The sequence below is a fragment of the Schistocerca gregaria genome, chromosome 1, assembly GCF_023897955.1.
Source record: "Schistocerca gregaria isolate iqSchGreg1 chromosome 1, iqSchGreg1.2, whole genome shotgun sequence".
NCBI classification, from domain to species: Eukaryota; Metazoa; Arthropoda; class Insecta; order Orthoptera; family Acrididae; genus Schistocerca; species Schistocerca gregaria.
Genome location: NC_064920.1, coordinates 412,016,549 through 412,039,481, shown reverse-complemented (window position 1 = coordinate 412,039,481; position 22,933 = coordinate 412,016,549). Strand labels below are relative to the sequence as shown.

The following is a 22,933-nucleotide window of genomic DNA, read 5'->3' as shown; positions in this document are numbered from 1 at the left end:
GCACATAACTCAACTTACATAAAAGGATATTTACTTTGAAAGTAACGCTTTTCAAACCACTATTTGCAATATTTTCCCGCAACCTATTAGAAATAGGTTCGTTTCAGCAGTTGCCAGAGAGCGCAAATAACCGCGTGCTTGGGCAGCTACCATGATGTAGGAAGCCCATATGTACGTACGTGTAAAACATTGGAAGATCATACATTATGTCATAAAAGAAACAAGACATCTGAGGATACTGCAAGAGCATCGGAATTTTGTGAACCATATTAAAATGTGCACATTTAAAGTGCATCCGTAAAGGGCACATTCATATGTCCAGATTCCCAATGAAGTAGACCTCAGCTGACCGGAGTGGTCGAGTGGTTCTAGGCGCTACAGTTTAGAACCGCATGACCGCTATGGTCGCAGGTTTGAATCCCGCCTCGCGCATGGATGTATGTGATCTCCTTAGGTTAGTTAGGTTTAAGTAGTTCTAAGTTCTAGGGGACTGATGACATCAGAAGTTAAGTCCCATAGTGCTCGGAGCCATTTGACCCATTTTTGAAATAGACCTCGACCTGATATTAAGCTTTTCAGTGTGGTTTTCGGGATGTAAATTTTCTTGGAGCACCAGTACTGTATTATATCATGTTTGGTTCTTTATTATGGCATAATGCCATACGTGCTAGAAAATGAGAAAGGCGCTTGAAATGCAGCGAACAGTTGAAACTAGCCATTACTGTGGAATTAAACATTTCGTTTCAAATACATTAACTGCCTCTGTAGAAAAGGTTAACAAAAGTCAAATTTCTTTAGCAAACAGACAAAAATAACTTCATTGTTTTGCAAGGCGATTAATGCTTGACTGTCAGAAAGGTGGAAATAAAATAAAATCTGAAACTAATGACATATTTCAGGCTTCCATAATTATGTGAGTTTGTTTTAATTCACTTGATAGCTTCCGGCCACAGATATCCATTTTGTTTTCAATTGACGTGACAGAAAATGAAGGAGAAACAGCAAAATCACTAAATGTAAAAACGCGTCACATGGAGACTACCCACTCTAACTCAGACTGCTCTGCGCATCAGCCCTGGATCTACAACATTTGCAAATCGGGTTAATGCTAAAAAAAAAAAAAAATCGAATTTTCAAAATATGTTTATCTTGTAGCGCATATCTTTCTGAAAAGTCTGAAACATAAAACATATGTATTCGAGGAAATGTAGGCCATATTATTTGGTCTTAAGTATGCCAAAGTGCAGTGCCTTGCCTCTTCATAAAGCATTTTTCTACCCCATGTCCAAACTATATTCAGGAGAGTGGAAATTGAAATGTCCTGTGGTGCCTCTCCTGCTCCCAGTCGGCCGGTTTGACAGCCTGCCCCTCTTTAAGAAAATCTCACGATTAATAGCGGATGGGATTATCTGAAATTAAGAGAACAAGAAATCTTCAGAAAACTTGAACTCTTTCTTGCCTATTAGTTAACAACTTGGTGTTTTGTGTGACATAAAATTAAATATACGATATATAAAACCAATACTGACAAGAGATAAGCAAGAAATTACACATTTCTTCAAACCTTAGGTCCTAGAATTTTTTTCTCTCTAATCTTGCTACAGCTTTACATGGCAGGCTTTCCTTTCTGCGAAAGAATCTATTACCTCATCAAAGTTCATCAAATGTTTTGCTACATGAAAAATCGAAATGTCGTTATCTAATACTGAAAAATCTGTTAATAGAAATAATACCCAAGATTGGTGTGGTTTCTCGATCTGATTACGTCTATTTTGTCACTGTCTGCTAGATAAAACAAAATAGGGCTTTCTAATATGGCAACAATTTTGTAACACACCAAATAAAAGACACTGTTTTGGCATAAATGGCCATTTTTATAAAACGACAGAATATATTCCAATAAGTACCAATATCAAATGCCTATTAGGCCTACTACAAGCAAAAAGCTTTATGTTAGAAAATAGTTTCACATTTCATTAATACGCGCCAGCAGCTTCTCAAGCATGAGATTGAAAAGTAGTATTATGAAATTTTTATATTAATTTGGAATCATCTTATTCTCCCATAATTTGTGTGATGTCCCCGTTTCTTCTCCTTCCTCGTTCTAACAAACAATCTTGTCATCACCAATTCTGTAGCTATTGCTGCCACTGTCAACATTTGTTCACCAATTAACTTCACTAACCCTGCCAGAATCACAGGTTTAGTCATTTCGCGATTATTTCCCAGTTAGGCATTATTACATGTTCGAACAACACGTTTTCCATGTTACTTCTAGAATAGAACTGTACTACTGGTCCTTACTAGTGTAGCAATCTGGCCAAAAATTTTCTGTCAAAATTGTGTTTTCTTGGATACACCAAGAAGATAACACATAATCTTTCTCACCTGTTATTCCTGTCAGTCATTTATTTCCATTCTGGTAGTGTGAATCTATGGATTTTGCTAGTATCTATAACAATGCTGATCTTTCGCAAACCCAATCAACTACATAATCAGATAGCAATTCGCATTCATCCGTTCGGCTTTACTCCCTCAGCTCATATAGCCCCGTCCCCTTTTGTCTACGGAAAGTATATTTCTAGATGTGACGAGGATTCTCCTGACAGAGACATCACATACACTATGCGTGCATTCAAAAGTCAACTTATGATTCATTCAGAAATCAACTTAAAATGTGTTCAAAAATGTTCAAAAACCAACAGGGAAGCGTTTCAAAATAATATGAATAATCAATAAGCAAATGTAGGCTGGATGCTAGGTCTTCTGTGAAACAAGTTTTTTTTTCCCTCAAGAATATGAATTTTGCACCCTTTTTTCCTGGTAGCATCTAGCTGATTGCTGCAACTGCTTCCACAGCCAACAGCCACATTTCTGTTGCTAGAAGGGGGAGAATCTACAACTCAAATGTGACCCGGTGCGCATGCGCATGAGCCCACACGTAACTGCTAAAACAAATCGAATGTAAACAGTTGCGACTTCACGCTCATTGGAGGCAATTTGTTGTTATGAAGCACTGCTTAGTCTTCCTAAGGCCTTTGACACATTTTCAATTGGCAGACGCTTGCATGAGCAATGTGTGTTGTTGTATATGGCGCATTTCCTTTGAAATTTAAGTTATTTTCATTTCTTTCTCTCGTTTATGTTTCATTGTTGAAGTATTATTCTGCAGTAGCGGGATACGGTAATATACTTTGTTAGAGTATTGTTTCTTACCAATCAAAATTACAAAAATTTAACTGAAAACTAAAACAATGCAATATTCCCAGAATTCAAAAAATATCCCGGGTTTTTCCTGGTTTTCTCCCGGATGAAAAAATTCCTGGGTTTTTCCTGTATCTCCCGGTTGTCCCGGGTCATATACACCATAACAAAATGTAAATGTAATGGTAGGGTGAACATTGCTTCTACCTTTCTGCTCAGTTTCCAGCATTTCAAATATAAAAATATGATCTACCAACATCCCCTTGTTATTTTTCCACATGCTTGGTAACTGATAATACAGGTAATAAACAGATGGTGTTCTGATCTCTTAATCAGTCAGTCATACATGAAATAGTACTTTTCCCCTTAAACTGAATAAACAGATGGTGTTCTGATCTCTTAATCAGTCAGTCATACATGAAATAGTACTTTTCCCCTTAAACTGGGGACAAACTTACGTGAGACTGAACAGTATAATTTAAAATTTACCTCTCGCACAGAGTACAGAAATCCTGAAGTACAGTTTTCCAGTATATCACTAAGAGCAGGTAACAATTCCAAAATAGTTTTCAGCATTAAGGCATAATTTAGCTGTAGTTCTGCTGCTTTCAGGCTATCTTGCTGTGGAACATGCATGCAGATCAACAGCAATTTATCAATGTCAGAAAATTTTGGTAGGGTTACCTGAAGAGAGACAATATATAACTAATTATATTACTCATCATTTAAATATTAATAAACATAACTTACAAATAAATTATGAAACATGAATTTTCACAATGTAAAAAATAAATAAAATTGAGGAAAGACTACCCATAGCTCACTAATTTATTGGTATGGCAACTTGACTGAAAATGTACTACAACCTGTGAACAATAGTAATGGACATGAAGTGGACATAACTGGACCTACAACAGTGGTTTATGTGAAAGTTTTCTCTTTTAATTATTTCATTTGGGTAGAAAACAGTGACAAAATTTTATTAGTTGTGACTTTCCTTTGTGTGTAATGCAATTTTTCATTCAGATTTCCATTATTAGTAAACTGTCAAAGTGTCAGACAAGGAAATTAGAATACGTCCAGCAAATAAAGAGTCATGGGGGGCGTAACAGTGTTAATAGTTGAAACCTGTGATGAGATAAAATGATTTTAAAATTCAAATTGCCAAAATTTATGTTGAGTTGAAAATTTAATTTTCTGAAATAAACAATAAAATAACCCAAAGTTAAGATGTGTTAAATAAACAAACAATCTAATTTCCAAAAGCTTTAACTGACATGAAAATGATTAATGAAGAAAATTTTGGTATTTAAAGAACTGGATTTAAAGATGAACTGAAAGATCAGTTTTCAATGGAACACTGCAAACTTGGCATGCTAAATGACAAATTTACCAACACAGAATTCAAATCTTAAACCACCAGTCAATGAGTAACTGATTTATAAGGTGGAACTAACACTCTAGATAATGTTAAAAATTTTGATATACCTAGTTTAGTTAGTATACTGTTAATATAGTTAATTTCTGTGATGAGTATGTAAATTCAGTAAAATGTGTTGATGTAAACTGTTTTCTCACTTTGAAATATGACTTTGTGTCTGTGGAAAGTAAAAATGAGGAGTCTGACTTGACAGTAGCAACTGAATTTTCACCATAACATACAGAAAGCTGTGTAATCCTAAATTTTGTTCAAACAAAACTATATGGAAAAAATTATCAGAATTCTGTGAAATACTGAAGTCTTAATGGTGGATGAAGCATTTGCATATATTTTGCAGACATTTTTAAGTCAAATGGATAAAACTTAATGTTAATGCAGTAAATTATGTTAATTCTTTTCAAATGTTTGACACTTGTGAAAAAAATAGTTAATCAGAACTTGGCAGTAGTCCTAAGGTAAGAGATTACCAAATTAAGTGAATGTAAAGTCATATCTTCTTTCATTAAAAATTACACAGGTTTGGTGTGATTGTTAGATTAGGTAAGAGACTGTCTGGAGATGTAATGGTGGAATTGTGTTTGGTTTTAACTTTGAGATGGAGAAGGTACTACAGGATGTACTAATTGTAAGACTTACACAACAACCAGACAGATTAATATGTTTGTGTTACAAAAACAACAGTGATGGACACAAATTTCTATTACAGAGAATTTAAAATTTGAATCTGGCCATAGCTGCCAGAGACAGTGGTCGTGTATGTGTGAGCTGTGCATTTTTGCGATCTTGACTGGATCCATCATCTGTGTCCATCATCAGGATGCCAGTGTAGAAGTTGGCACAGAAACAGGTAAGTAAAAAATCAATTTAATTTCCATGTTTGTTTACATGTAAAAGCCAACTTCAGAATTTTTCTGTGTTTGAAACTGCACGTTCAAGATTCATGTGCTGACTTGAAATTCTAGATTAGTATATTTTACTGTTCACATCATTTCTGTATAATCTTTCACTGGTTGCGTCAATACCCACTTGAATCATTGATTGCAGAAACAGCATTAGTCCATGCATGTTGATTTCGAGAAAAATGGAAAAATATGTTTGTGGGCCTGAGTATTCTATTTTCTTTGAGAGCTCTATTTTACTTTGATCGGCACAGTTTCTGGTGATGTACATTCACTATTTTCAATGATGTAATGATTAGATTATATAATGATTTAAATACGTAAAGTCATGGACATGTGCTGTTTCTGAAATCAATTGGTTGCCAAAAATGTAAGTCTGTGTTATTCAGCAGTTTATTTGTAAATGTATTATGTTCAATACCAAAATTGTTATTATTACCCTATACAACAGTTTCTGAAGATCAGCTATATTATTTCTCATTGCCAAAACTCTTATTTAATGTGTACATAACAGATTCTGAACAACTACTTTTAACTACAAATTACAATCAGGTAGATAGCAAGCTTTGTGAAATATTGCTTCTACCCATGTATATTATTCACTGTCATGCCCTCTGCTGTCCACTGAAGGCCAGTTGTAGAGAGATCTGTAAAAGGATAGGTGCTCTTCATGGATATACAGCTCCAATTTCTTGGGGTCAGCTATTTTCTTCTCACTGAAATTACTCAGAATTTATCATTATTTCCCGGTCAGAGGCTACTCATTTTTACCCTGTGACAGGGACTTTGCAGTGATTAAGAGGAAATTAATTCTGAAACAGTGAAGGATTGTTTTTCATTCCTTGTGAGCACTTTGCTGTTTGTTTCCAAAGACATGGCATTGCAGTTGTAAAATTTAGGCCACCATTGTTTGAAAGCCAGTACAAACTCTATTGAAACAACTTTAACCTGGTATTTGTTAAAGGTATTTGCAGCAACAATAAGTTCTACAAACATGATGCTATAAATCCTATCAACAGCTCGAACTTTCCTCTTAATCACTGCAAAGTCCCTGTCACAGGGTAAGAATGAATGGCCTCTGACCGGGAAATAATGATAAATTCTGAGTAAATGCTGAGATGCTGCAACTGCTATGAGGAACCTGACCATTGTTTTATTCTTATTCTGCCCTGGTCAGCCATCTGAAAATATATGCAAGTATTTTACTTTTGGTGGCAACTCGTTTCGTATGCAATCCAGCAGAAACATGCAGACTTCATCGGGACCCTTCTGTACTACACCTTCATGATAAATGTAGAATGTTGCATATCCTGTCTTCAGGTTGTGGATATTGAATACATTAACATTGCGTTGCCAAAGGTAGAAAACTTCCTGAACTGGAATGGTAGAAAGGGACAGATTTTGCATAAAATCTATTGCAATACCTGCAACATCCTCGTCTTTTTGACACAATACTAGTACTTCATGAATATGAGCAGAAAACTTTGCAGCCCTGCGTTTATGAACCATCATGTCTGCAGTGGCAACCCTCTTAGCCTTTTCAGTCAGTATTTTGTTTTGTAATTTTTTTTTGAAGCACTTCACAAGTACCACATGTGTCAACTTGTGGTCGACCAAATGTAAGTGAAAAACGTTCTTTGAATATTTCTAAGGGGAGTAGGACGTCAAACGGGCCGACTTCGAGAAGGAGATGCACCACAGGACATTTTAATTTGCACTGTCTATACTTTTACAAATAAATTCATAAAACTTTGTCAGCATGACCAGGAAGGATTCAGGATTCACACTCATAGCAGTGGAAGTTCAAAAACACAAAAATTATATTTTTTAAATGTGAAATTTCATGATTTTTTCACTTACTGTTGGCTGCATTTGTTGCTATAGGTACACTTTTCTTCATAAGTAAGAGAGATTCTTCTATGAATTTTGCACAGCTTACAAACCATACTTACAGGTGTATGAAACTCTAAAATTTATTTAATCTATGGAAAAATGAATGGGCTGTTACATTTTAAACTTCATGTTTAGAGAAAACTCGAATTTTATAGTTAATTATCTCAATTTTTATGACAGTTTTTAACAGATATGGGAAATTCTAGAGTTTCATAACCTGTAAGTATGGTTTGTATGCTGTGCAAAATTCATCGAAGAATCTCTCTTACTTATGAAGAAAAGTGTACCTACAGCAACAAATGCAGCCAATACCAAGTGAAAAAATGATGAAATTTCTCATGTAAACAAAATTTGTTTTGTTATGTTTTTGAACTTTCTCTGCTATGAATGTGAATCCTGAATCCTTCCTGGTCATGCTAACAAAGTTTTACGAATTTATTTGTAAAAGTATAGACAGCGTAAATTAAAATGTCCTGTGGTGCCTCCCCTGCTCCAAGTCGGCCCGTTTCACATCTTACCCCCCCTTAAATAAAATTCGTACTTATTAGTACTTGCTTGAGGATGTCGTAATCTGAACTGCTCATGCATGATTTTGGGTATTTAAATAACACTGTTCTCTTGTGCTATACTGAGTAATTTTTTGGGGATAAGAATTTATGTGATCAATTATCAAACTTATTTCTGCACCACTGATTTGATTTCCTGATGCATTTTTACCCCTCTGGTCACTAGGTGACTTTTCACAAGCAAGCAGATTGCTTATCCTCCTTACCCTTTGGTTTGTGACACCATGGATACTTAAGAAAGCTTTCTTGCATACCTCTGATCGTCCAATGCTGGAATTAATAAAATACTGAAAACTGTTGCATCTTGGTTTGCAGTTGCCTCTTTCTGGTACTCTTCTTCATCTTCTGGAAATATTACCTACAGTAATCAGCTCTTGGAGATAAGAATCTTGTGCGTCCTTTGATGTCATGTTGTAGAAAAGTGAAAATACTTCATTTCTTTCCTCTTCAGGAATTCTTCCAAAGCAGTGTCTACGACGTCCACAAAATTACACAGATATTTCAGTCACGAAATAAATCATTAGTTTACTATTTTACTGGCATATAAGCTCCTGTATTAGAACATTACTTACTTACAGTCCACACCAATGCTTTTCTTTGAAACTAACTTACCACTGTAGCTTTGGTACTCTAAACCTTCAATTCGCGACCTTTTTATGATTTCATGCTGATACTCAACACTCTTTAGACCTTTTTTTTCCTTTTTCTTCTTTCACCACCATCATGTACATCCATATCTTCCCTGTTCAACATTGCTGTGCTTCACAAAGAAAAACTGCCTACGTTGGCTGCAGAAATAGCACTAGTCCTGGACAAGTGTTCTTTCTCCTCTCACTCATAACGTTGGGATCTTGTTTGTCCCATTAATTATTATGGACAAATGTTTCTGCATTCATTTGATAGAGGAAGTGCCATAACATGGAAATCAGCTCTTAACTCAATTTAACCAAAAAGTGGACAAGGGTTGTTTCTGCAATCAGCGATTCCCTTGTATTGTGATATACAGCGATTTTTTGAACATTCTGCAAATTCCTCGATAAACTCATACTGTTGTCATGAATTGTGCTCCTTTAAAATTTTTTAAGATAGTCTGTCCTCATTCAAATACTCATTCTTTGGTTAAATTGCATAATTAAGTGAGAAAACGGTTTTTTTGAGAATTTTTGGATGCTACAAAACTGTATTTTCATATGTTACTGGTATGAGTGCTTTGGATAAGTTATTTCATAGCAAATCAGCATTTGTGTTTCACAGCTACAGCCAAAGAATAGATGACCTGAATTTCCCTGTAAATCATTGCAAAGTAAACAAGAATTGTTTGAGAATTTTCTAAATTTACCATTGTTCTGTGCATAATCTGATAAGTAGTAAATCAGTGTTTATGATTTAGTTTCTGTAGCAGATATTGTAACTAACATACTGTGTTACATCTAGTTTTTCCTTATAGAGAACTACATATTATCTGCATTTATTGTAAATTAACCCTATTTTTGGGTTTGCTAACAACTATAATTAACCTCAAAAAGTTTTAGATTCTTAACATAAATCTTGCTTTGCATATTTGCTTCAGTTCTTATAGGGAATTAGTAATATTTTAGCTCAACAGATAGAAACGTAATCAGCAGGCTTAGTTTAAAGTTGCTTGTTCACTCTTCTGTAATACAAGCCATCAGCAAAAATGCTGGCTCCAAACACATGATGAGTTGGTTGAGATTTGTAAGCAGCTGGAAATCACCCTGACTACTGTCACACAATTGGTAGCTGTTGCAAGTCAGTGTGTTAGAAGTGCTCCCAAGAGTCATGTACCTGTGGTACTGGTACCAAAGGTATCTCCAGTACTATCCTCATCTGTGGAAACTGTCTCCTCTGCAGGTAGTACGGGATTTGGCATTACTCATCCACTTGACTGTGAGTGGCATTTCAATGGTAGATTGATGCGTCCTGTACAAGGTGAACGGAAACCAGGGATGACTCAGGGTGTATATCGATCCCACTAACCAGGAAGTTTGAGGTGCTGTCTTTCACTGAAATTGAGCCAGCAAGACTCACTTCAACTGTTTTGTGAAAATCTGTTTTATCCAGTGTAAAGGGAAGACAAACGCAAAAGGGTAGGGGCTTATTAAGTGTCAGCAGTTCCCCTTAGGGAAATGGCAGCAAGGGACAGAAAAAGACACCAACTGCACTCTCTGTGTATGCCTGGGTGTCACATTCAATATGATGAAGAGGCTGTTCCAGCAGCCATTGAGGGAACAGGGTGCAATCAACTGCTGATTGCAGTGCACTTTGGAACAAATGATACTTGACTGGGCTCCAGTGTCATACTTGGATCATTCCAGTGATTAGCAGAGAAGGCTGAGAACACCAGTCTTGCACATGGAGTTTCAACGAAGTTCGCAATTTGGAACATTGTCCCCAAAACTGGTCATGGCCCCTTTTTTCTGAGTTGAGTCGAAGGACTGAACCATAGGCTTCAAGGGTTCTGTTCAAATGCATGTGAATTCCTAAGGGACCAAACTGCTGAGGTTATCAGTCCTTAGACTTACACACTACTTAAACTAACTTATGATAAGAAAAAACCACACACCCATGCCTGAGGCATGGAACCTCCAGCAGGAGGGGCCCCGCAATCCATGACATGGCATCTCAAACAACACAGTCACTTCACGCGGAAAGGGGTTCTGTGACAAGCTACAAGTTAGGCTGTGACTTCCTGGACTTGAACTATAGCTACCCAGGCAGCTGACTGTGTGTAGGTTGCACACAAGGATTTTATAGATTAGGTGACTCTCCTTCCAATACAGATAACAATAGCTGTAGGAAATCCAGAAGTATCAGTGTAAGATAAAAAAAAAAAAAAAAAAAAAAAAAAAAAAGTCTCCCACAGGTGAGAGTATTAAAATCCTAGAGGTTAACTGCCGAAGCATTTGCAACAAAATGCCAGAGTTCAAAGTGCTCCTGAAGAGTAACGAAGCTCACAAATACTAGGTGCAGAAACCTGGTTGAAACCTGAAATTGACAGTAATGAGATTTTTGAGGAAAATATATGTCAAATGATAGGCTAATGAGAAATGGAGGTGGCGCATTTGTTGCTGTAGACATGAAACTCAGGGTGTTGTGTGATGTCCTTAGGTTAGTTAGGTTTAAGTAGTTTTACGTTCTAGGGGACTGATGACCATAGATGTTAAGTCCCTTAGTGCTCACAGCCATTTGAACCATTTGAACATGAAACTCAAACACGCCGGGATAGAAACTGAAGTTGCATATGAGACTGTTTGGGCAAGACTCATTATTAGAGGTGGTCATAAAATGGTAATTGGGTCCTTCTATTGTGCACTAGACTCACCTCATGATGTAACCGAAACCTTTAGAGAAAACCCTCTGTTCACTTGTACATAAGTTTCCCAATCATACTGTAACCATCAGTGGAAACTTTACTCACCCAAAAATCAACTGGGAAAATTGCTGTTTTGTTAGTGGTGGGTGTAATAAGACATCCTGTGAAACATTACTAAATGTCTTCTCTGAAAACTACATAGAACAGATAGTTCAGAACCCTATTCGTGATGGAAATATATTGGATCTAACGGCAACAAACAGAGTGGCCTCTTTGAGAATGTCCAGATTTAAACTGGTATCTGTGACCATGACATAGTTGTAACATCAATGATTACCAAAGTACAAAGGACAGATAAAACAAACAGGAGATATATATGTTCAGAAAACTAGATAAAAAGTCAGTAGTGTGATATCTCAATGAGAAACCTGAAACTTTCAGCACAGGGAAGGAGCACGTAGAGAAGCTATGGATCAAGTGTAAAAGAATAATTGACCATGCACTGGGTAGATATGTACCCAGTAGAACAGTTCATAATGGATGGAACCCTCCATGATGTACAGTCACTGTAAAGGAACTTCTAAGGGATAAAAGTTACTGAATAGTAGGTGTAAAACAAAGAATAAGACTAAAGCGAGAGACAAGATCAATGAAACATGTTTGGCTGTCAAGGGAGCGATGTGTGAAGCCTTCAATAACTACCATAGCAGAATATTGTCAAATGATCTTTCACAAAACTCAGAGAAATTCTGGTTGTATGTAAAGGGTGTTAGTGGCACCAAAATTAGGTCCTGTCCCTAGCGAATGAGATGGCAGCAAGGGGTAGTAACGTAAAAGATGCAATGCTTAACTCTGTTTTCGATGTTTCTTTACACAGGTAAACCCAGAAGAATAGTCCCAGTTTAATCCTCACATCACGGAAAAGATGAGTGAAATAAGTGTTAGTGTCAGTGGTCTTGAGAAAAAGCTGAAATCATTAGAACTGAACAGTGCTCCAGAGCCTGATGGAATCCCTATCAGATTCTATACTGAATTTGCAGTGGAGTTAGCCACTCTCCTATCTGTTATCTATCATAGATTCCTCAAACAAAAACCCATGCACAGTAGTTAGAAGAAAGCACAGGTCAGAGCCATCTTCAAGAAAGGTAGTAGAAGTGATCCACAAAACTACAATCCAATATTGTTAATATCGATTAGTTGTAGAATCTTGGCACATATTCCAAGCTCAATCATAATGAGGTATCTTGAACAGAATAACCTCCTCCATGACAATCAGCATGGATTCTGAAAACATTGATCATGTGAAACACAATCACACTTTTCACACAAGACATACTGAAAGCTTTGGATCAAGGTAGTCAGGTAAATGCAGAATTTCTTGATTTCCAAAAAGCATACAACTTAGTACCACACCTAAGCTTATTGTCAAAAGTAGGATCATATGGGGTATCAAGTGAAATTTGTGACTGGATTGAGGACTTTTGGTAGGGAAGACATGTCATGTTATTTAGAATGGAGAATCATTGTCAGCTGTAGATGCAGCTTCAGTTGTGTTCCAGAGAAGTATGATGGGACACTTGCTGTTCTTGTTGTATATTAATGACCTAGTGAACAATATTAACAGTAAACACAACTTTTTGCAGATGATGCAATTATCTATAATGGAGTACTGTCTGAAAGAAGCTACATAAATATTCAGTCAGATCTCGATAAGATTTCAAAGTCCTGTAAAGATTGGCAACTTGCTTTAAATGTTCAGAAATGTAAAACTGTGCACTTCACAAAACAAAAAACAAAAAATCACAGTATCCTCTGACTATAATATAAATGAGACACAGTTGGAGTCAGCCAATTCATACAAATACCTAGGTGTAACACAGTATAGGGACATGCTGGGAAAGTGCGTTCAGTTGACAAAGGAAACCGCTTACAAATGACTTGTGTGACTAGTTCTAGAATATTGCTCAAGTGTGTGGAACCTATACCAAATAGGACTAAAAGGGGACATTCAACATATACAGAGAAAAGCAGTGTGAGTGGTCACAGGTTTGTTTGACCTATGGGAGAGGGTCACAGAGATGCTGAAGAAACTGAAATGGCAGACTCTTGACAACAGACTTAAACTATCCGGAGAAAGCATACAAACAAAGCTTCAATGTATCAGAGGAACCCTGACAGAGTGCCACCATGTTGAATAATGCTTTTCGTGCAGCCACAGGATATCATGTTATGACTCAAATTGTGCGCAATAGGCTGCATGATGCGCAACTTCACTCCCGATGTCCATGGTGAGGTCAATTTTTGCAACCAAGACACCATGCAGCATGGTACAGATGGGCCCTACAACATGCCGAATGGACCGCTCAGGATTGGCATTATGTTCTCTTCACCGATAAGTGTCACATGTGCCTTCAACCAGACAACTGTTGGAGACATGTTTGCAGGCAACCCGGTCAGGCTCAGCATCTTAGAAACACTGTCCAGCAAGTGCAACAAGGTGGAGGTTCCCTGCTGTTTTGGGGTGGAATTATGTGGTCCGACATACGGCGCTGGTGGTCATGAAGATGCCGTAATGGCTGTATGTTATGTGAATGCCATCCTCTGACTGATAGTGCAACCTAATCGGAAGCATATTTGCAAGGCATTCATCTTCATGGACGGCAATTCATGCCCCATTGTGCACACATTGTGATTGACTTTCTTCAGGATAGCAACATTGGTCGACTAGAGTGGCTAGCATGTTCTACAGACATGAACATATCGAACACGCCTGGAATAGATTGAAAAGACCTGTTTATGGAAGATGTGGCCCAAAAAACACTCTGAGAGATCTATACCGAATCGCCATTAAGGAGAGAGACAATCTGTACCAATAGTGCATTGATGAACTTGTGGATAGTATGCCACAATGAATACAGGCATGCATCAATGCGAGAGGATGTCCTACTGGATATTAGAGGTACGGGGTTTAGCGCAATCTGGTTCACCACCTCCGAAAGTCTTGCTGTATGGTGGTACAATATGCAATGTGTGGTTTTCATGACCAATAAAAAGGGCGGAATTGATGTTTATGTTGATCTCTCTTCCAATTTTCCTTACAGGTTCCGGAACTCTCAGAACCGAGGTGGTGCAAAACTTTTTTTGATGTGTTTAGCAAAACTCATCTACTACTTGAAGTGTCACATTTCCTAATCTAATTCCCTCAGCATCACCTGATTTAATTCGTCTACATTCCATTATGCTTGTTTTGCTTTTGTTGATGTTTCATATTATATCCTACTTTGAAGAAACTGTCCATTTAGTTCAGCTGCTCTTTCAGATCCTTTGCCGTCTCTGACAGAATTACAATGTCATCAGCAAACCTAAAAGTTTTTATTTCTTCTCCATGGATTTTAATTCCTACTCCAAATTTTTCTTTACTTTCCTTTACTGCTTGCTCAATATATAGATTGAATAACATCGGGGATAGGCTCACTTTATTCCCAACCACTGCTTGCCTTTCATGCATCTCGACTCTTATAATTGCCATCTGGGTTCTCTACAAATTGTAAATACCTTTCGCTCCCTATATTTGACACCTGCCACCTTCAGAATTTGAAAGACAGTATTCCAGTGAACATTGTCAAAAGCTTTTTCTAAGTCTAAAAATGCTAAAAACCTAGGTTTGCCTTTCTTTAATCTATTTTCTAAGATAAGTCATAGGTTCAATATTGCCACACATGTTCCAACATTTCTACAGAATTCAAACTGATCTTCCCCAAGGTCAGCTTCTACCAGTTTTTCCATTTGTCTGTAAATAATTTGTGTCAATATTTTGCTGCTGTGACTTATTAAACTGATAGTTCGGTAATTTTCACACTTGTCAACACCAGCTTTCTTTGAGATTTGAATTATTATATTCTTCTTGAAGTCTGAGGGTATTTTGCCTGTCTCATACATCTTACTCACCAGATGGTAGAGTTTTTTTAGGGCTGGCTCTCAAAAGGCTACCAGTAGTTCTAATGGAATGTTGTCTACTCCTTGGTCCTTGTTTCAACTTAGGTCTTTCAGTGCTCTATGAATCTGCGTGAAGACACGCAGAGTCATATCTCCCATTTCACTCTTTGCTTATGTCCTCTTCCATCTTCGTAATATTGCCCTCGATTACATCCCCATTATATAGACCCTCCATGTAGTCCTTCCACCTTTCTGCTTTCCCTTCTTTGCTTAGAAATGGTTTCCCATCTGTGCTCTTGAAATTCATACAAGTGGTTCTCTTTTCTCCAAAGGTCTCTTTCATTTTCCTGTAGGCATTATCTATCTTACCCCTAGTGAGATAAGCCTCCACATCTTTACATTTGTCCTCTAGCCATCCCTGCTTAGCCATTTTGCACTTCCTGTCGATCTCTTTTTGAGACGTTTGTATTCCTTTTTGCCTGCTTCATTTACTGCATTTTTATATTTTCTCATTTCATCAGTTGAATTCAATACCTCTTCTGTTACCCAAGGATTTCTACCAACCCTAATCTTTTTACCTACTTGATCCTCTGCTGCCTTCACTATTTCATCTATCAAAGCTACCCATTCCTCTTTTACTGTATTTCTTTCCTCTGTTCTTGTCAATAGTTCCTAATGCTCTCTCTGAAACTTTCTACAACAATTGGTTCTTTCAGTTTATCCAGGTCCCATCTCCTTAAATTCCCACCTTTTCACAGTTTCTTCAGTTTTAATCTACAGTCCATAACCAAAAGATTGTGGCCAGAGTCCACATCTGCCCCTAGAAATGTATTACAATTTAAAACCTGGTTCCTAAATCTCTGTCGTTCCATTATATAATCTATCTGAAACCTTCTAGTCTCTCCAGGCCTCTTACACATATACAACCATCTTTCATGATTATTAAATCAAGTGTTAGCTATGATAAAGTATACTCTGTGCAAAACTCTACCAGAGGGCTTCCTCTTTCATTCCTTACCCTCATTCCATATTCACCTACTACCTTTCCTCCTCTTCCTTTTCGTACGATTGAATTCCAGTCCCCATGACCATTAAATTTTTCATCTCTCTTCACTGTCTGAATAATAATGAGCTCAGATATAACACAAATAATGTAGTAGTAACTATCACAAATTTAATTTAAAACTCAGTGTTAAATACATGAAACAATGCAAAGTTCAGATTGGAATATCAACAATATTATGAAAAGGGATAGACTGTTACTCAATGGAAAGACGGCACATTGCATTTCAGACAGGCACAATGGAAAGACTGTTACACATTGAGCTTTCAGCCAAAATCATTCATAAAAGAAAACACACACACGTTCACAGAAGCACTCACATCTGACATACACGTGACGACTATCTCTGGCCGCTGCAGCCAGACTGCAACTCTTTTATTGAATGAAAGCAGTAGTCCAGAGTGGGGTGGGGAAAAGGGAGGAATGCTTCCTCAAAATCCACAATACCAACAATTCTGGATGATACCAACCACTTCCTTCTGCCATCCCCATCCCTTTACCCCTAGATACCTACTCATCACTGTTGACATCACTTCCCAAACGCCAACATACCTCCTGCCCATGGCCTTGCCACTGCTGAACACTGTCTCTCTTAATGTCCTTCAGACTCCACCTCTAACTTTATCCTAACAAAGAACTACCTCTCCTTTGAAGGGACAGTATACAAATAAACCTGCAAAACAGCCATGGGAACCTGCATGGCACACCCCTATACCTACCTGTTTATGGGCCACCTAGAGGAAACCTAAACTCCCAACCTCTAGCCTGCTTCAGGTTCATTGATGATATCTTCTGATCTGGACTCAGGACCAAGACACCTTATCCGCATTCCTTCAGACCCTCAACACCTTTTCTCCCTTTTCTACTTCATATGGTCCTCCTCTATCCAGAATGTCATCTTCATGGACATTGACCTCCACCTCACTGAGGGCTCTATCCACACCTGTTGCCGCATTAAACCCACTAACCACCAAAAAATCCCTCCTATACAGTCTAGCCATCTGTGGACGACCTACCTGCAGTGACAAAAACTCCCATGCTCAGTATGCTGAAGCCCTCACAAAGGCCTTCACAGACAGGAAATACCCCCAAAACCTAGTCCACAAACAGATTTCCCATGCCATTACCTCACACACCCATAATCGTCCCACCACCTCCAATAATCAGACACAAAGGAGCACACCCTTGTCACACGATATCACCCTAAATTGGAGCAACTGCAGCATATCCTTTGTCTCGGCTTTGATTATCACTCATACTGCCCAGAAGTGAGGGGCATCACAGCCAAGATCCCACCCGACCCTCCTAAAATGGTATTCTGCCACCCACCCAACCTACACAACATCCTGGTCAATCCCCATGCCACTCGTATGCCTGACTTCAGGCCCCAGGGATCATATCCCTATGGAAGATCCAAGTGCAAGACCTGCCCAATCCACCTGACCAGCATTTCCTACTCCAGTCCTGTCACAGGCTTATCCTACCACATCATAGGCTGGGCCACCTGTGAAATCAGCCATGTCATATACCAGCTACACTGCAATCACTGCACTGCTTTTTGTGTTGTATGAGTACCAACTATCTGTCCATTAGGATGAATAGTCACTGCCAAACTGTGGCAAAGAACAAAATGATCACACTGGGCCACAACATGCAGCTGAACATATTGTACTTGATTTCAAAGGTTGCTTCACGACCTGGCCATTGGATTCTCCCTTCTACCACCAGCTTTTCTGAACTGCGCAGATGGAAGTTACCCCTACAACACATTCTCCATTCCTGAAATTATCCTGGCCTCAACGTAATTGCACATTCTCTAACCTTAACTGTGCACCACTCTCTGCCAACACACCACTGATCTTTTCCTTTTCTCTGCTTCTCTCCTTTTCTACTCCCCATCTCTCTTCCCCCTCCCTCCCATGGTCTCCCAATGCTGTGCCTGGCAGCGTTGTCCAGCTGCCACTTAGTGTCAACACACTCCACCTGACAGCACTCTTCTCTCCCTGCAGCCCTACCCTACTGTCCTTCCCTTTTCCCCACCCCACTCCGAACTGCTGATTTTGTTCAACAAGAGAGCTGTAGTGCAGCTGCAGTGGCCAGAGATAGTGGCCATTTATATGTGTATGTGAGGGTTGCCTGTTTGTATGAATGTGTGTGTTTTCTTTCATGGAGAGTGCTTTGGCCAAAAGTTCAATGTGTAACAGTCTATTTTTTGTGTCTGTCTGCAACACAGTGTCATCTTTCAGGTGAGTAACAGTCTATCCTTTTCACAATACTTTTGTTATATAAATGAGCAAGTTACACCACATCTTTTTCTTTGTTACTGACAGGTAACAGTTCGTAAACTTAAATGCTGAGTATACTATTCTATTAACATTCTAGGGTATTTTCTTCTGTTATAAAGCACAGTGCTAAATCAAAAATGGGAAGGCAATCGAGTAGATCACATTTATGACACTTTTTTTGCAGATTTATCTGAGCAAGTTCTGCAGTTTTAATGTCTTTGAAGTTAACATGATGTTGGAACACGAATTTTAATATCATAACAAAATAGATGCTAGCATAACAGATACTGCTCAAGTTAATAATTATAAAGATAAAACTGTGGCAAGAGTGTTATTCACCACAAATTTATGAAACAAGTGTAAATCAGTCATATGTCAAACAGCTGACCCATAATTCATTGGAAAAGTTGACCAGTTATCAATAAGCAGATGATTCTATACTCTTGGCTCCACAGCACTTGGTGAACAATGGTATTCACATCAGTGGCAACAAATAAAGACACAGTATCAAAACTGGGTGGTGGACTACCTTTAACAAGTGATTGTGCTCAGCTGTTGCAGTAACATGGTGGATGTCTTGAATGTTCTGTGAGATAATTATGCCTACTCTCTAATGCTAAACAGAAAAGACAGTGCACACAATTGCAGAGTGTGCATGCACACACAAACTCCAGGCTTTCTGTGTCGGATGCAGAAGGTTGTCTAACATGTTGTATCTGCTTCCATATGGAATTATGATCAGGCCACACCTGCTGAAATGATGGTTTGATATATCGTAAGGGAGCTACTGGCAGGTTTCTCAGCTGACATAGACACCATTGCGTTTCACATTCGTGGAATGCGCATCTGGACTATACTTTCCACCTTGGAATTGACTGCTGAATGAAAGTGAGAGTGATCTGGTGTTATTAGCTATTACAGAGACAGAACTACAACTGTAACCAACTAGGGACCATTGCTGGACACACGAGCCCCTTCTGTTGCATAAATAGTGGCCGGGGCACAGATCATAGCTGTCACGGAGATGCTTGATGCCCATGCCAGGAATGTAAAAGCAGAGAATGCATTAATTACTAGTAACCATATTGGCCCCTTGAATGGGCCAGTAAAGTCAATGTGTACCTTCTCCCATGGATGCTCAGCTTTAGGCCAGCAGGAGAAATGTTAAGCTGAGCTGGCACAAGTTTGGTAGGCCTCAACAGTACTTTGATTTCATGCAACTATGCATAGCAATGTGTTGGTGCATTCTCCAGTGCAATGTGTGAAACAACTGAAGGCTATAGGGTCAGAGTGAGGAAGGAATGACAGCTTGATATTACGCTTCTTCTGCAGCTAATAATATGATACATTCCATGGTACTGAGGCAGGCACACAAAGAAAAGAATGTCATGTACTGTGGATCAGTACCTTTCGGTGGATACTGTAGCCATCGCTATGCATTGACAACAGTGCCAATGAAGTAATGCATCCCACCCTGTGGCTGCAGCTATATGATTATCAGTTATTGGGACTCAATCTACAGTCATATTCATGTTATCATTGAGCATAAAATACATGGCTCATAACTGGCAAGTACTGTATCTGGAGCACAGCTTGACAGGACATGATGTCTACATTTGCAAGCTGTGCGAGGTAGACAGAAACACCTTTGTAAGTGCTGTGCTGTTCTTTTTGAGAAACCAGAAAGTAGTGCTAAACAAAGTGGTGAAAAGTTTATGGTCTGTAATGAAGTGAAATTTTTCAGAATTGGGAAAAACTCAACTCTCTCGTTCAGGACCTCTCTAAAATACAGCATTCACACTAGCCACTCCAAATGGCAACTGTTTATACTGGAATGACCAGAGAGATGTGTTCAGAACCAGGAGCTTCTTTGATTCATCATACATGGGGAGCTGTGAATATGCATGTGCCAAATGAATTTAGTGAAACACTGGCCTCCAGCTAATTTTGCCAGCATCTCCTCCAGTTATGGAAATGGATAGAGGTCAATATTTGATTAAGCATTTTCTGTGACCTTGAATTTTCTACATATATTAACAGAGACATATTTTTAAAAAGAAGAAGAATGGTGTCACTCACTAGCACTGGAAACTGTAACAGGCTGCTTGCATGTCTGTCCTGTGTAACCGAGGAATGTGAATGACAGTGTGCTAGTTGATTAATGACACAGCTGTCCCTACGTTCACCCAGAGCTCTATTAATATTTGGTTATCAAGTCGGCTGGTTGGTAAAAACACATTTTAATATCGTAAATGCATTTATTAGACACCGGGGCAAGAAGAACAAACATGGCCGTAACAAGTTGCGCACCCTGAGACATACAACAAAAGCAGTTCAAAGAGGACAGAGTCAAAGATTGGGCGCTCTGCACCTGAGATGCCACAGAGTTCCACCCCCACCCCCCCACCCCCACCCCCCCGGCCTCCGCCCCCCTTTCTGGTAGTTTGGAGCAAGGCAGAGGGAAGCTTGATCACTCGAATTCATAATCATCATGCCAGTGCGGCAGTTGTAGACAGTGGATGGAGTAAGAAGTAGGCATGTTGCAATCTGCACTGCACGAGTCCCTTGCAAGCAACTGCTGCATAGGCGGATAGATGTCAGTCAAAGGCAGGTCGACTGTGTCGGGAAGCAGAGCGGCAGCGAGGGAAGGCAGGTCGGAAGTGTCAGAAGGCAGGTTTGAGACTGACCACGCTGGTTTCCGACCCTTGTGGATAAACATAGGCAGGGTAGAGTGAGGGCATGGCAGGGGGGTGTGGAGACGTGCAACAGGCTCATGAACACATTCAATCAGAGCTGGAAGATCCACAGTATCGGCTGAATCCCCCACGAACTCTGCTGGAAGGGGGAGAGGTTTGCTGTATAGAATCTCAGCGAGCAATGCGTTCAAGTCTTCTTTGTGGGCCGAGCAAATGCCCAGCAGGACTCAAGGGAGGACCTCGGACCATAAGCCGCCATGGCACATAAGTGCGCCCTTGGGAGTGCGAGGTTACTGTTCGACCAGGCCATTTGCCAGTGGGTGGTAAGCCGTGGTGTGGAATTTAGCAACACCGCAGAGTTCACAGAGTTGTGCAAAGAGGATGGACTCAAATCCTTGTCCCTGGCCAGTCGTGGGAGACAGGGGACAGCCAAAACGAGCAACCCACGCCTAGATGAAAGAACGAGCAATGGTCTTGGCCGTGATGTCAACAAGAGGGACTGCCTTGATCCAGTGGGATACTTGGTCGATGATTAATAAGATGTACCTGTACTCCTTGGAAAGGGGGGAGGGGGACCAACGACATCAATGTGGACATGCCGAAGGTGCCCTCTTTGAATGTCAAACTTGCCTAATGCAGGTTGAGCATGCCTGCTGACCTTGATATGCTGGCATGGTACGCATGTGCGGATCCAAGTGTGGCAGTCGTGCTTCACGCTGGGCCAGACAAATAGCTTAGTAACCAGCCTCGTCATGGCTCATGTTCCAGCGTGATCCAAGCCGTGCAAAGCAGTTGAGACCCTGTGACGAAGGGCGGTAGGGACCAGGGGACAGGGAGTGCCCGTAGAGATGTCGCTAAGGAGTGGGGTCGTCGACACTTATAGGATTTAGGGTTGACAGAGAGCGATGTCTCGTTGCCCAAAATTAATCGCTGTATATTGTCATCTTCGGTCTGAAGTCGGGTGAGCTCTTCCAGATTCAACGGTGTGGTCAGCACGCAGATGCAGGATACGTAGTCTGTCACAACATTCTCTGCACCATGGATATAGCTTGCATCAGAAGAGTGCTGACAGTTGTAGTCCATATGGCAGAAATGCCTCGATGGATGGTCCTTAGCCAGGTTACAAATAACGTCCACAAGAGGCTTTGGATCAGAGTGGATCATGAAAGGTAGCTCCTGAGGTCGCTATAGAAGTGTTTAATCTCCTCGTACACAACAAGGAGCTCACAGTCGAAAGCCAACCACTTACACTGGCTCTTAGACAGTTTCTTTGAAAAGAAGCAGAGCGGCTGGGTTAGGTTCTTGGTGTGCTGCTGTAAAACAGCACCCACAACTGAGTCACTGGCATCAGTCGTGATCGAAACATGGGCCTCAGGATCAGGGTGGGCAAGTGTAACGGCTTTTGCGAGGGCTGCTTTAAGGTTACTAGACGCGTCAAACATGGTTTTAGTCCAGTCCAACTTCCATGTCCCCATGGTCTTTTTGACAAAGAGGGCATCGGTGAGGGCAGCTTGAGGAATATGATGGTGGTAATAGTTTGCTATACTTAGAAAATGATAGAGCTGAGCATAGTCCATCAGAATATCAGGTGGATGCATAGGGATTTGATGGTATGC

At 39.6% G+C, this 22,933-nt stretch overlaps 1 protein-coding gene across 1 annotated transcript in view; it reads right to left on the bottom strand.

The window, feature by feature from the left end:
* Nucleotides 1-22,933, bottom strand: part of LOC126349891 (mutS protein homolog 4-like) — a 259,596-nt gene that overhangs the window by 135,163 nt on the left and 101,500 nt on the right. The window contains exon 7 of the mRNA XM_050002468.1: nucleotides 3,694-3,888. Within this exon, the coding sequence (XP_049858425.1) occupies nucleotides 3,694-3,888 (195 nt within the window). The remainder of the gene's footprint in view (nucleotides 1-3,693; nucleotides 3,889-22,933) is intronic.